We start from the raw sequence: 15,274 nt of genomic DNA on the forward strand, positions 1-15,274 counted from the left end.
AGAGATTAGTTCATAAATCTGAATGTTATTTTGCATTGAGGAAAACTCCCCCTTTGTCGTTCATCTCGTACCTTGTGTTTGTTTTCTATGAAACAAAAGTTCAATGCAACACATTGTACCGGCTTCTCTTTCTGTGCAGAAGTGATCATGTGTCCACCTGAAAGCTGAAATTAAACCTGACCACTACTGTTGTCACTTTTACTTTTAGGATTGCAAGTAAAATGCCACTTCAGACGAGTAAATCTAGCAACTCACTTGTGCAATCGAGCAAGTTATGTAAAAAAAAAAAAAGTAAAGACATTGTTTTTGTCCAGAGTGAACCATCTCACTTTCCTTTCATTTATATTGAGAGTGGCACATGCTCAGTACTTACCGGGTACTAACGGCAGCAGGGAAAAACCAGGCGGCAACCTCCGGTTCTTCCGAGTGAAGCCAATGCTGAAATGTCTTAAAACCTGCATTCTCTCTAGTGTCCATCAGGGGGCGACTCCTCTGGTTGTATAGAAGTCTATGAGAAAATGACTCTACTTCTCTCTTGATTTATTCCCTCAGTAAACATTGTAAACATGAGTTTATGGTCTCAATCTCTAGTTTCAAGTCTTCTTCAATACAGCATGATGTTCATTTAGTTAATTGTATTTACAAATACGTGTTCTAGATCTTCCTCAAGCAAAATCCTAATTGGACTACCAGCAATGTATTGAACTTGTTGTCTCTGTGGTACAAAGCTTACCCTGTTGCTTCACAGTCGGACAGTAACGGGGATCAATATCAGATTAATTTTCATGTGTTTTAACGGATTTACCCGTCCCGTGTCTCACTCTGTAAGTGTCTACAGTGCTGACGGTAAAGATAAGATTTAGTTTGTGTGTTGGGATACTCAGAAACCAAAAGTCTTACGGCATCTTCACACCTTATCTCTGTTCTCTTACGGAATGTCTGGAGGTTTTGATCCTCCCCTCGGCTGAAACTGTGAGTAATCCCAAACTGATTAAAATAAAAAAAGTTTCAAGTTTGTTTTTAGATGTCCAGGAACTGTTTCTGCTACTTTGTGAATGATAGTGAGGCAGCAGAGCGGAGGGGGAAATAAACATAAAAAGCCACAGATCAGTATTCAGAAGTAGATCAGTGGATCGGGGGTGATAATCTTCTTCAATGCAAGTGGGTCAGAAATCCACTTGCCCTAAATTAACTGTTTTATTTATTAGTGGTTATCAAATAACAGCAAAAACAAAGCTCGTTGTCATGTTTAATCTGTATTTAAGAAAATAAATCAGGATAATTGAAATGCTCGCTTGCACTTCAGCTCATAAACTTAGTCTTCTTCAATACAGCATGATGCTCATTTAGATAAAAAATCATACCATTTAGAGTCAAATAGATACATTTACATATACGAAAAAAAACAAGACGACGATGGCCGAAATGCCCAACTAGAGTCTTCAAAAGAAGTTTATTATTACTATAAAGCTTTTAAGCTCTGTTATGTTCCATCATGTCATCTGTACTGATTTTTGTTTTCTTATTCCTCCATGTTAACCTTTTTTTTCTTTTTAAATTGCACATAACGGATGCATTTCATGTTTTACTCCATGAATAAGGCTCATTATTATTATTCATCTCTTTGTTTGGGACCACTTTGTTTTATAAATATTAAGGTTTTGACTCCTGAACGCTCCACGGACCATCACCTAGTGTGCATTTGGTTTCATTTAACACACAGCTGTGACTTAGACATTGCATTTGAAACATGAGGGTGGCTGTAATGTGACATAAACTTGTGAAAAGTTCTTTAAGCAATAAAACAGCACATTTAGTTCCAAAGAGCTTTACATCCATTTGTTTCCCTTTAAAGGAATTCAAATACAAGACAATTCAACAAAAGTGTGAAACAAATATCCCCAGTTGACCTCTGGACTCCCATTGTTCTCCAGCACTGTCTGTGGATCAGTGTCTGCTGAGGAGAAGTGGCCTCCTTCGGATCAGCTTGTTGCCACAATACGCATGGAAATGACGCATGCGTGTTGGAGAGCACATAAAGGATGGACTGTCCCCTCCGCTGTCACACTGAAGGAGAGGAGCAGACAGAGGAAGAGAGAGAAGGAGAAAGAGAGGAGGAGAGAGAGAGAGAACAGGACCAGAGAAAGGACGCAGAGGAGAGAGATCACCAGGTTTTTGGGTGTTGGAGTTGTGGAGGAAGTTCATATCTACAGGAGGCACAAAGGAGGATACAGAAGAGAAGTTATAAAGCCTCTCAGGGTGGTGGGGGAGGTGGAGGACAACACAAATGTGACTGACTCAGACTACTCAGGTGCAGAGAAACCCAAAACTGGCGGCGCACTGAGGATGCAGAAGTCACCAGTGGAAGATGCAAACTTCCTCTCCAAATATTTCTTCTGGTAAGAAGCGTTTTTGTGTTCTGTCTGTCTGGTCGAGAAGCTTTTCTGTCATTGTGAAGTGTTTTCACTTGGTAGTTATTGTTGGGTTGTTTTCTGTGTGTGTTTTGGAGGTTTCATGGTGATTCATATCAGACTTTACTTGGATAGATGTGGGCTTTGCAGGTGAAACGAGGCTGCTTTTGTGAAGAAACATATATAAAACAAAGCTAAGTGAGTTTATAAAGTGATGTCACACTGACAGAACTTCCAAAAGCAGATATATAATCAGTATGTGTCACTCAGAAAGTAGAGATTCTTTGCTTGGTCTGTGCGTAAAATGCGCACCTGTTTGCGTAATTTGTGGCGCATCAAGTAAAACATTATTATTAACCATCTCTTAGGATTCAAACTTTTATATCAGATTTTTTTTGTGACCTTTTCAATAACCTCTCCTCTAAAAGTAGAGCACTGATGCATCCTCTCTCTCCACACACTAAAGAGAGAGAGAGGATGTAAAGTGCTTTGTGTCACCTGGCTGTTTTTAGGATTTAGTCACACAGAGACTTTAGTGGCAAACATCTGACTTTGTCTTCCTCCTCTGTCATTAGTGTGACTGTGAACCCTCAGGGGATTACTGCTGTTACAACCAAACACCAGTTTACATTAAAGCTCCACAGACGCTCCAAACACTGGACTCATAAAGTGCATTTAATCTACATAAATGTCTGCACCGTATCATAAAATGTGTTTTACATGTGTTTGCTGCACACTATCTACACACTGTCTTATTATTAGTCTCATTTCTATGAATATTGCTGCTTTTATTATCATTATTATTCTATTATATCCACTGTTTTTGTTATTATTAGGAGTCATATGTCTGCTTACTGCTCTACTGAATCATTGATGTCATTTGCATTGAATGTGTTGTAACTCTGTTGTGTTGTTTATCTGTAAACATGACATCTGTTGCATTTCTGACCATCCTTGGTGAGGGATCAGTTCTCTGTTTTCCTTGAGCCGAGGATGTCGAATGTTCTACATGTTGCAAATTTGTGATTTTGGGCTATGCGAAATAAGTTGAATTGTTTTGTCTTTCAGCAGTTATGATAATGCATCCATGGTGTTCCAGTGCACTTTGAATGCAAATCCAAATACATTTTGTGCATACATGATGTCTGATATATATCGACCATCTGTCTGCGTGGTTCCTCGTGCAGGTGGACGTCACCGCTGCTGAGGAAGGGCTTCAGGAAGAAGTTGGAGCTGACGGACGTCTACAAAGCTCCTTCCTTTGACCTGGCAGACCACCTCTCTGAGAGACTCGAGAGGTTTGTGCAGTTTGAGTTGTTTACATGACTCGGGTTGTTGTTTTTTTATTTAGTCATGCTCATAAAGAGATTAAAGATTATGGGAGAACAGATTAGAAGTATAGTGTTATACTTTGACATGATTCATTGATTCTGACACATGTTTGATGCCATTGTGGTCCAAAGCATGATGAAGTTAAGAAGACTTGTTTTTATGCTCTTTGTTGGCCAAACAGCCAGTTTCCCTTTTTTATATGGCCCACAGTTAATAAGGCTTGAGCACATTTTCTAATGAATGAATCCATATGTAAACTGCACATCCTGGTTAAAACACTAGATATCGTCAAGAACTGGGCGATAATTCAATATGATAGTTTATCATGTATCATGATACCAACAAATATCGAGATATTCAATTATGTCGTCTAAATAATAACAAGCAAAATCAGAATCAAAATGCTTCTTCGGAGAGCTGGCAATTATCTTAATAATAATGATAATTTTAATAGTCTTTATTATGACAAAACAAAGTTAGAAAGTGTATTGCATGGTTGAACCAGGATTAAAACATTTTAGGACTTTAAGCAAATGAAATCAGTCAAAGTAACGAATAAGACCTGTTGAAAATAAATATAGATAGGCTTCTTTTTTTGGTTTTGTTTAAATACGTTTTGAGAGGTGTTTTTAAAAAGGTTGTGACAGATTCTGCAATCATCAAACACTGACCGCCAAAGCCTAAGGCCATGCATCAGTATTCGGTTATCTCACACCGGGGGAAGAAGATAGACCAGAATGCAACACGGCAACAAGTCTGCTTACCCAGTAGAAACCTTTTCCCAGCCGACATTTTTGACTTCTCATATCAGAAGGCTCTGATCCATTTAAGTAGCCTAGTAAGTCCTAAATGAATGCATATCACAATCTCAATGATATTATTTACACGTTCTTTTCCTGCTATGATTTATCAAAATGTTTGCTTTGAAAAGGTATCTTGCAACCACTCTTCTGGCTATTTCTACTGTAAAACTCTAGAAATCTAGCAATTTCCATCCCATTTAGGGAAGCTGGTTGTAATGGACATCTGCATATTGATCCATAATCACAGATGCAGTTATCAATGATACGTACATGACCAGTTTACATGAAAATAAACTCATAAGAACCTTTTCCATGGAGGAAGAAATCATAGAATAATCGACAACAGAGAAGAGAGAGAGCAGCTTCTGGTGTTTTCTTATCATCCCTGCCCTTTCACGTGTGTTTACAGTCACCGTCCTTCCGTCAGAGTCCAGTTAAGATATGGGCTGGCATTTAAACGGGGCTAAACATAAACCGAACCTGTGTGTGCCAAACAAACTAACAACCAGGCAGTGGGTGATGGACAAGGTTAACTCCTCTCTCTCTCTACTTTCGTTTTGTTTATCTCTCTTGTTTCCCTTTTCTCGACGCTCTTCTTTTCTCTCGCTCTTTCTCCTCTCCTTCAATCTCGAATGAACCTCGTATTTGTTTCCCTTTTGATCGAAAACTTGGTGAACAATTCTCCCGTCATTGAAAAACACATGACAAAATGAGAGGAAATGTCAAACATTCTCCTATTTTCATTGAGCAGAGAACGAACATGTCGTCCATAAAACAGAACACACCGCCATCTCAAAGGGCAAAGTTAAGTTAAGGATCAATAATAATGATAATAATAATATCATCAATAATGTTGATAAGCCACGCAACATATTACAGCAAAGTTTCATCAAACACAAGTGTACATAATGTATAAGTGTATTTTTATACCCCCTTTTTTTACTGCCTACTTCAAATGGCACATTTAAAATTGTAAATGGTTTCTTTTCCATCTTTACGTTGCTTTTCTTTCATTTTATCTCTTTCTCTTCTTTCTCCTCATCATCCTTTCTGTTCTAGTAGCACTGAGCAAATGCCACATCTTTGGCACATTTAAGTTCTCTTAAAAAAAAAAGAAAGAAAGAAAGAAGGGAAGAATAAATACTCATGTGTCTTTCTTTTATTTTAATCTTTTCACTGTGCCTAACAAAGTAAACATCAGTGTCCCAGGTCGGCCTTCCCTCTTGGTTACCCGGGGCGCCGCGTCACGCTGAACGGTGCCAACAAGCCGCTTTAACGTACGTGGGTGTTAAACACTCGACCTTTTAGAAAGGGAACGGTGCCCACCGGGTGATGAATGAGCAGCGGTGGGTGATTTTCGCTCTCTTTATTCCGATCAGGGCAAACAGCGAGGGCTTCTGGGAATGTGAACTTTACCGTCCATTAAAGCGTGTTGTGAACCGACAGCACCTCAAATCACCCAAATCAGTTCAGTTCAGAGAGCTTTTCTGGACAGGATCTCATTAAGCTGCCAAAAAAAAGTTGATATTGTTTACATCAAAAGCTAGAAATCAATCAATATGAAGAAATAAAAGTGTTTTAAATTGAAATGCAACAATGTAAAATGAGCATTTACAAGTGATAATGATTGTAAAAGAAACCTCCTACATGTTTAGTGAAATGCTGAACTGCCATCAGCCCGAGAAACAGTACAGAAATGTTTATTGAATTTAGTTACAAGTGTGTAAAACAGCAAAAGCAATTAAAAAAAAGACTTAATATGAATGTTAATAAATAGATAAAATAGAGCCATAAGTCAAAGTTAGTGATAAACAAATTTCATCTAAGAGTTTAAGTTGGAAGTTGCTCGTTTACTTTGAAATAAAGGAGCTCAGAGAAGCGGTGGCAATTTTCCAGTTTTTTTGTGAAAAAAGATTTTAATCTTTTAAACATGGTCTTAAACAAATTAATTTAAAAAATGCCTAATAAAATAGATTTTTCGCTCAGCAGTAACCCAGTCCACTTGATAATGTCTGTCAGTGCTGATACTGATCTGGCAGATCAAATCATCTGTTAGTCTGCAAACTGAGATAAATATTCTATAAAAACTCTCAGCCTTTTAGTCGATTAGTCAGCTAATCAGTTGTTTTGGGTTTTAGTTGATTAATTAGTTGTTTTTTATGCTTTTTTCATGCTAAATGTCTTATTTCCAAGATGAATATCAAAGCATCTCTGGCAAACACAAGATTTAATTTGGTGTTTTTTTGCAATCCTTTTGTGGAGAAACTCTGTTTTGAAGAAGTATATGAACAAAATCAAATCAGTGTTGGGTTGAGGAGAGAGCTTGTTGTATTTGTACACATCTTTACCTTCAGTTTTTAGGGCTTGGCAGAGTCTCTTTAAACTTCATAAAATCAATGCCATCGATCAGGAAACACTTCAGTCACTTTGTCCTCTTATTCTGTTTTTTTAACAACTCTTCCTCTTCCTTGTTGGTCTCCCCTCCTTCCTTCCTTCTCTTTCTTTTCTCCTCCCCACTTCTTCTCCCCTATCACTCACCGTTGAGCCGGTCGGCCAGATCACCCCGGTTATAAACGACCCTTTAGAGAACAATGCGGCTACTTACCGTAGCTGTAACCGCTCGCCGGGGCAGTTTGTGGGAAGTTAATCCAACTGTGTGGTAACAAGGGCCGACAAACGTAAAAGCTACAAGAAGAGGGCAATATCCACAAAATAGAATCAGAAAAAACTTTAAAAGTAAAATGCAATTTATAAAGATGAAGTTCAGCAAAGAAAAGAGTTCTAGGAGTGTAGATTTGGCCTACTTTTCTTGAATGAAATCCCTTCTGATAAAAGTAAATCTGCAAATTTGAAGAGGAAATAAACAAATGAAATGTTCCGTCATTTAACTCCCAATATGTTTTTATTCAACCTGCCTGCACTCCTGTTTTTAACTGTGCTGTTACTCCGTCCTCCCTCCAGAGAATGGGACCGAGAGGTGGTGTCGGCCAAGAACAAGCCCCGGCTGATGAGAGCGCTGGCCCGGTGCTTCCTCGGGCCCTTCGCCTTCTTCGGTGTGCTCCTCTACCTCGGGGTGAGTCTGCGATGAAGCCGTAATGAAGCCGATCCAACCATGAATCAACAAAGGAAGTAGTTAACGCTGCCATTATGGATTATACCATTGAGTTGCAGTTGAAACTTCATGATTTGTGTACTCTTGTTCTCTCAAAGTGATGTTATTTTGAGCTATAGATTGTAGAAAAAACATTCAGATTCCCAAAGGGATGTTTTAAAGCTCTGATTTGGGTTTATTACTTTTATCCCGTGTCTTTTAAAAGTTTCTAGAGTTAGAAAATACGATTATATGAGAATTACTGTAATTTCTTCACATTTAAAATTTGTATTTGTAATGATACTTTATGTCTTTAAGAAAATAAAACACACACAATACAGCAATTCAATATCAGGACATGACTACATCAGCTTATAGGTGTGTGTGTGTGTGTGTGTGTGTGTGTGTGTGTGTGTGTGTGTGTGTGTGTGTGTGTGTGTGTGTGTGTGTGTTGAAGTCAGTGCCGTGACACACACACACACACACACACACACACACACACACACACACACACACACACACACACACACACACACACACACACACACACACACACACACAAATCACAAGCATGTCTCACCAGAGTGTCACAAACCATCTCACTGTCCCGGACTGTCAGTCGGTACAGTTGGGTTTGGTGGTCGTCACGGCGACAAGAATGCCTGTTAGGTGTTAAAGAGGCTGTGTGGGGAAATAACAGAAAGGCTATGGGGACGTTTTTATTCTCAGAAGAAGCTGGTTGTTTTGTTAGAGGCAGAAAAAAACAAACAGTGTATCGACCTTCAATTTATTCATTTCTTTAGCGTTTGAGATGATGAAAGGCTTTTCAAAAGGGGAAGGAAAGGAAGCAGTGAAAATGTAACTGATTGAATAAAATTAGGATTATTCAATTTAGCAGGTTTTTTTAATTTGTTTACAACGGGCGTCTCCTCCGGTTTCAAAAAGGTCAAGTTGTATAGAAGTCTATGAGAAAATGACTCTACTTCTCTCTTGATTTATTCCCTCAGTAAACATTGTAAACATGAGTTTATGGTCTCAATCTCTAGTTTCAAGTCTTCTTCAATACAGCATGATGTTCATTTAGTAAATGATGCTCCATTTAGAGTCAAACAGACCATAAAGCAGGGGATGCTTTAGGGCGGGGCTACACGCTGATTGACTTCATCACTCCTCTGTATTTCAAATATGGTAACTTCTGTTCATTGACTAAAACAACATGGCGACGGCTGTAATCCAAGAAGCTTCAAAACATCATTCCACAAACCAATGGTTGACGTCACGATGACTTTGTCCACTTCTAATACACAGTTTATGGTTTTGGCATCTAAAATTTAAGATTTTTTCACTACTTTTGTAAATTTTTCCTGACATGAACTTCAAAATGATCATGTTTTTTGCCAGTAACAGACTGGAATATAACTCCTATCTGCTCTAGCGACACCAGACAAGCTCACAGTTTTTGTTTTTTAACAATAAAGAGTTATTATCGTAAAACCACATTATATCAACTCTCCTCTCATGTCTCCTCTCGTTGCAGGAGGTTTCCAAGGCGGTGCAGCCTCAGCTCCTGGGTCGCATCATCGCCTCCTTCGACCCGTTCCACGCTCCGGAGCGGAGCCAGGGATACTTCCTGGCTTTGGGCCTCTGCCTCCTCTTCACCGCCCGCTTCCTCCTGCTGCAGCCCGCCATCTTCGGCCTGCACCACCTGGGCATGCAGATCCGCATCGCCCTTTTCAGTCTCATATACAAGAAGGTAAGGCGGAGGACGGCGGTGGATTCATGGAGCCGAGACTCCCATGTTTCTTTCTTTGTCTGAAGAGATAAAACAGTCTTCTCAGTTTGGGACAATTCTCCAGTCTCGAACAATAACTAATACAATAATGTAACTGTATAATACTTCCATTAATACTGCAGTAATAATTTTGTTGTAAATTGTAGCATTATGTACATAATCTTAATTTTATTTGACAAAATCCTTTATTCCATTTTTTCTCATATTTCTTTATGCAACTGAAACGTTAAAAATGTCTCGGGGATCTTTAAAGTTTTTTGATTTGGTTGGTTCCTGCCTGATTAAATGATAATCTCACTAACTTTTTTAATTTGCATTATAACGAGAGAATAAAGTACAATATTTGCAATATTTATAAGACTTCAAGTTAAAGTCTCCCAAAACTTGAAGCCAACACTTTCTTTTTTCTCTCACGACACATGAATCAGACGCTCGCTACATGAAGCCACTGATGTAACAATCAGTCGTTGGAACAAAACAAAACAAAACAAAACATCCCAGCTGATAAGATGTCAGCTTTTTGTCTGATCCACCTTGTTTTGTGTGCACGACTGAACGTTCCCAGAGAGCTTCTCACACGTGGGATAGTGAGGGGGCGTGGCCCACCTGTTGTCAAAGCGTGGCCACGTGTCAACCGGATAATCTTTTGGTTATTTTTCAGACCCTGAAGCTGTCCAGTCGAGTGTTGGATAAGATCAGCACCGGTCAGCTGGTCAGTCTGATGTCGGCTCACCTCAACAAGCTGGATGAGGTGAGCGTTGTTGCTTTAGCTAACATGTACACTGGAGCAGGTTGGCATTTCACTCTCCAATAAACCACACATTTTACACATCACAGCCTCGTTTTTTCACTGTAATATATATAATGATAATAATAATAATAATAATAATAATAATAATAATAATAATAAGTAGGACATGTATAATAAGTCCTGCACCTCTATGGAAAACAGCACAATCATGGATAGAAGTACAGAGAACTTAAAAATGTATTTAGTGCAGTAAAACAGTTATAATGCAGTAAATCATTAAAAAAGAAAAAGCATTGCAATTTGATTTCTTTTTGATAATTCATTTAACAATTAAAAAGCAAAGTGCCCAAAAAACTAATATTGGGGCTCCACGTGCTACAAATATTAACAACAATTTACAACTTCTACAAGTTCTTTCACTGACTTTTTTTGTCCTTGACTTTCGGTTCCCCTCGAATCATTAATGGCTTCACATTTCTGCAGAGGAGTTCAGAATTGAATGTTTTTTACAGGATCTGGTTCGTGCAAACGGTACATTTTTTGATAAAAATGTAAATGAAATGAAATATCACGATTTTTAAGCTTAGATTTGGTTGTTTGGTTGACGGAGAAGTTTGTCTTTAGATTCCTTCTAGGACCTTGTAAAAAATCCAATGTTAAGTTCTTTTTTTTACAGTTTTTGTCCATGATAAATTGTGTCATATTTTTAACCAACTTCCCCAAAATGAAATGCCACTCTCATACACTGAGTTTCCATCCAACTAGAAGTAAAACAGAATCTCAAACTTTCAATTTAAAACCAGTGAAGCATGAACTTGTGATTTAAGTATTAACTAATGCAAAGTGAAATGAAAGAATCATCAGCACTTGTTAAAATCATATTTTAAGAAATAATACAGAGGTTAATTGCAAAACACACAGATGTTACAGAACTTTTGAAATTGACTTCTGAATGTGAATTCCATCCTTTTCTTTTTGGGTTTTTTGTCAGTCAAAGAAGCACTACGGTAGTTTTCCACTCACATGTCGCTGTGAAAGAAGATTGACAGCTCACACCCTCACCCACTTCAGTGAAAACAGTTTTATTACCCAACACAGAAGCTGTTCTTCATACTGAGGGCCAATTAAAAAGACAATAGATCTGGAACAATACACACTGACACACACACACACACACACACACACACACACACACACACACACACACACACACACACACACACACACACACACACACACACACACACACGTGTTTACAAACAAACACACAATTGAGGAGCTTTGCATTCAGGGCAAAGCATTCTGGATCTGTGAATCTGTGAAGGAAAAACACATTTCTGATTACGCAAGACAAGGTAGCTGGAGGGTGTGTGTGTGTGTGTGTGTGTGTGTGTGTGTGTGTGTGTGTGTGTGTGTAGACTGAACTCAGTCTTGCCTCGGGACTCACTGAGGTGTTGAATTTAGAAACACTCTGCAACCTGCTTTGAGACAATTATCACCTGGATTGGATGTGACTTAGCTGATGCACTACTCTCTCCTTATAGTGGTGGGGGGTTTGATAGTCTGTGTGTGTGTGTGTGTGTGTGTGTGTGTGTGTGTGTGTGTGTGTGTGTGTGTGTGTGTGTGTGTGTGTGTGTGTGTGTGTGTGTGTTGATTCCCTTGTAGGTGAGTGGATGAAAGGGAGCTTATTGAGACCTGAGAGTTTCTCATGTTACAGTAGAGCTGAGGTTCAGCAGCAGCACAGTGTTGACAGAAAGACAAACGTGAAGTTTGCTTGTTTGTTTGATACATTCCTTCTTTTCTTTCTGTCTCTTTTGACAGATTTTTAGCTCCCTTACTTTTGTGATTGCACACTTTTCATCCCGGCTAGAGTTTCATTCTACTGCCCCTTTAAATCTTTCATGCACAAATCAATTGTAAAACATGAATATGAGTAAGTAATCCTGCTGGATCTCTGTGGTAAACCCTGAACTCTGACCTCACTCAGGTAAATGCAGGTGTGTCTTTAATGTTTGGTCACCGGTGTGCCACAGTGGTTGAGATGGCTTCTCTTTTCCAGAAGGATCAGGTTCATTTATCCACCATCATTAAAGTTACTTTGAGGAACTTAAAACAAGAAATCTTTGGTAAACAGAAGATTTAAAGTCTACATTTTGTGTGAAATTAGATCAAATCAAGTAATCAATAAGTCAAGAAAACATGTTAGCCAACTAAGAATGTCTTTGGGCGAGGATAACCCTCAAGATTTCACATAAAAACGTGTCTAAATACAAAGTTTTCAGTTTGTTGCAACCCAGCGAAGTGTTTAACTTTGTTGCACATCACTGCGTCTCCAACTTTGTTCTGTTTATGTTTATCCAAGCTCGAGCTGAGACCAAAGGTCAGAAAACGGTAATAAATGTCGATCAGTGTTTTCTAAAGCTCAAGATGACATTCACCAAATGTCTTGTTTTGTCCACAAATCAAATATATTCAGTTTACTGTCATAAGAAAGGGAAAAGAATCTGACATTATTCACATTTAAGAAGCTGAAACTTTTTTATCTGAAAAAAAATGCTTAAACCGATGAATCCATTGGCACAATAGTAATAATAATCACTCTCTGTTCACTGATGTGATCTTAACGTGTATGTTTTTTGTTTGTTTTTCACAGAGCCTGGGTCTGGCCCACTTCGTATGGATCACCCCTCTGCAGTGCATTCTGTGCGTGGGTCTGCTCTGGGAGCTGATCGAGGTCAACGGCTTTTGTGCTCTGGCGGCCTTGACTCTGCTGGGCATCATCCAGGCCTGGCTCTCCCAGAAGATGGGACCTCACCGGTGGGTAAAAACACTGCCACACCACCACTCGTATTCTATAGTATATATATATCTATCACTAACAGAACATTACAACCGTACATAGACTTGTGACAGTTATCCCTAATGTCTTGGATTATATTTCAACTCTCTGAAGAATTAAAAGATTTAGAACATATATAAAAATAATTCTCCTGATCAAAACTTTCTAACTTCTTGTCCAGGAAGTTGTTAAATACTTAATAATCTTTTTTGCATTAGCAGCTAATACTTCATTTTTTATGATGAATCATAGCTGCATTTTGTGATATGCTTGTACGTTGACTTTTAGTAATAGCAATTGCACCTCCAACCGTAGCTCCTCTGCTTGTAAATTGTCCGTCTGTGATGTGTCTGTTTTTTTTTTTTCTTTGTCAAAATCAAATTGCCCTTGTGGATTAATAAAGTTGTATTGTATCGTATTCACGGATTCATGCTCGTACATGTGCGTCCCGTGTGCATTGCTGTGTCCGTGTTCTTTGTGCACGATGCTGCTGTGAGTTATAAAGTCTGTCTCCTGTAAACAGCGCCGAGCGAGGAGGCATGATCAGCCGCCGCCTGGCTCTCACCTCAGAGATCGTGGAGAACATCCACTCTGTGAAGGCGTACGGTTGGGAGGACGTGATGGAGACCATCATCAAGAACATCAGGCAGTAAGTCAACAGAAACACTCTTTCAGTGCTGATACTGATACTGATAATCTCTTTTAAATCACTTCTTAAAACACATTTTTACAGAATGGCTTTTATGTGATGTCGTCATTTTAATGTTTCGTTTACTATATTTTACCTATTTCACTTGATTTTATTTATTTTGTTTGTTTATTTGATTGTCACTTGTTATTTCATTTTGTTTCTTAGTTTAGTTTAACGATTGTTCTTAATGTTTCTTCTATTGCACTGTTTTGCTGGCTTGTCTGTCGAAGCACTTTGTAAACCTTGTTTTTAAAAGGTGCTATATAAATAAAGTTATTATTATTATTATTATTATTATTATTATTATTATTATTATTATTATTATTATTATTATTATTATTATTATACTGATTCCAGCCGATACAGATTACCGATCTGAAAACCAGCGTTTGATTCATGCGTCACTGTGAGGAAGTGACTGCGATAAGTATTTTATGTGCTAGGTGAAACATAATTTCCTTAAAGTTAATATGAGTAACTTTTAACTGGTTCTGAATCAGTCTCAGTTTAATCCTGATCCTCTATATGACCTACTTAAACTAAGAGACCATCAGAGGGAAGACTTTTTCTTTTGATCCCCAAACTCAACTAAGTTGTTTAACAATACATCTACAGTTTATTTAAACTCATAAAAAAGCCTTAAAATGAGAGAGAGCTCCCTAAAGGCGGGTATTAGCAGATTAAAGGCCATTTGAACGGCAGTGTTGAAGCAAAAATACCTTTTTTATTGTTAACAATTTCAGTGTGGAGCAGCATTAACCCTTAATATTTTCAGTAATCCATCTCTCCAGTATGTTTTTATATACCTTTATGTATATTGATGATATGATAGATGTACTGTAATGAATGGAACGGAGCAGGAAAAAGAAAAAAGAGAAACTCAGCTGACATCACCTTCAAAAAAAGGCTTTGATTGAAGTAGAAATTAAAATCAACATTATGCTAAAGTTGAGAAAAAGATGAAAAAATATTGTGATTTACCAGCAGAACCGAGCTGAGGTCACTGGCCAGAATCTGGATCACTGGAATTGGCGAGTAGAATAAACGTAGAGGAAAGAGTTTTCAGGGTTAATGGTGCAGAAATGTTTTTGATTATCAGGTAGATGTGAGGTCTTGGTGGCTCCATGTTAAGTCTGATTATTATAGCATCATGAAAAACTGACATGCTGTTAATCAAAACACCTTTTATTAGTTGAAAACACAAGACAGTTCCTGTAAATAAAATGTATTTCAGTATGAAATGGAAACTTATTTTTTTCCTCCTCAGGGACGAGATGACGCTGACGAGGAAGATCGGCTCTCTGCGTTACTTCTACAGCGCCTCCTACTTCTTCTCCGCCATCCTGGTCATCGTGTCCGCCATCGTGCCGCACGCGCTCAGCAAAGGCATCATCCTGCGGCGCATCTTCACCACGGCCTCCTACTGCATGGTGCTGCGTATGACGCTGACCCGCCAGCTGCCGGGATCCATCCAGATGTGGTACGACACGCTGGCGCTGGTCAAGAAGATCGAGGTGGGTTTCAGAGAGGAAGAAGCTGATTCAACAAATCTAATCAGGTGATA

At 38.6% G+C, this 15,274-nt stretch overlaps 1 protein-coding gene across 1 annotated transcript in view; it reads left to right on the forward strand.

Moving 5' to 3' along the window:
* The first annotated feature begins 2,346 nt into the window (after window positions 1-2,346).
* cftr (CF transmembrane conductance regulator) overlaps window positions 2,347-15,274 on the forward strand; it is a 38,891-nt gene continuing 25,963 nt past the window's right edge. The window contains exons 1-8 of the mRNA XM_054619751.1: window positions 2,347-2,399; window positions 3,599-3,709; window positions 7,508-7,619; window positions 9,175-9,390; window positions 10,091-10,180; window positions 12,834-12,997; window positions 13,543-13,668; window positions 14,978-15,224. Coding sequence (XP_054475726.1) covers window positions 2,347-2,399; window positions 3,599-3,709; window positions 7,508-7,619; window positions 9,175-9,390; window positions 10,091-10,180; window positions 12,834-12,997; window positions 13,543-13,668; window positions 14,978-15,224 — 1,119 coding nt within the window. The remainder of the gene's footprint in view (window positions 2,400-3,598; window positions 3,710-7,507; window positions 7,620-9,174; window positions 9,391-10,090; window positions 10,181-12,833; window positions 12,998-13,542; window positions 13,669-14,977; window positions 15,225-15,274) is intronic.

Source organism: Anoplopoma fimbria, chromosome 19 (genome assembly GCF_027596085.1).
Source record: "Anoplopoma fimbria isolate UVic2021 breed Golden Eagle Sablefish chromosome 19, Afim_UVic_2022, whole genome shotgun sequence".
Lineage (NCBI taxonomy): Eukaryota > Metazoa > Chordata > Actinopteri > Perciformes > Anoplopomatidae > Anoplopoma > Anoplopoma fimbria.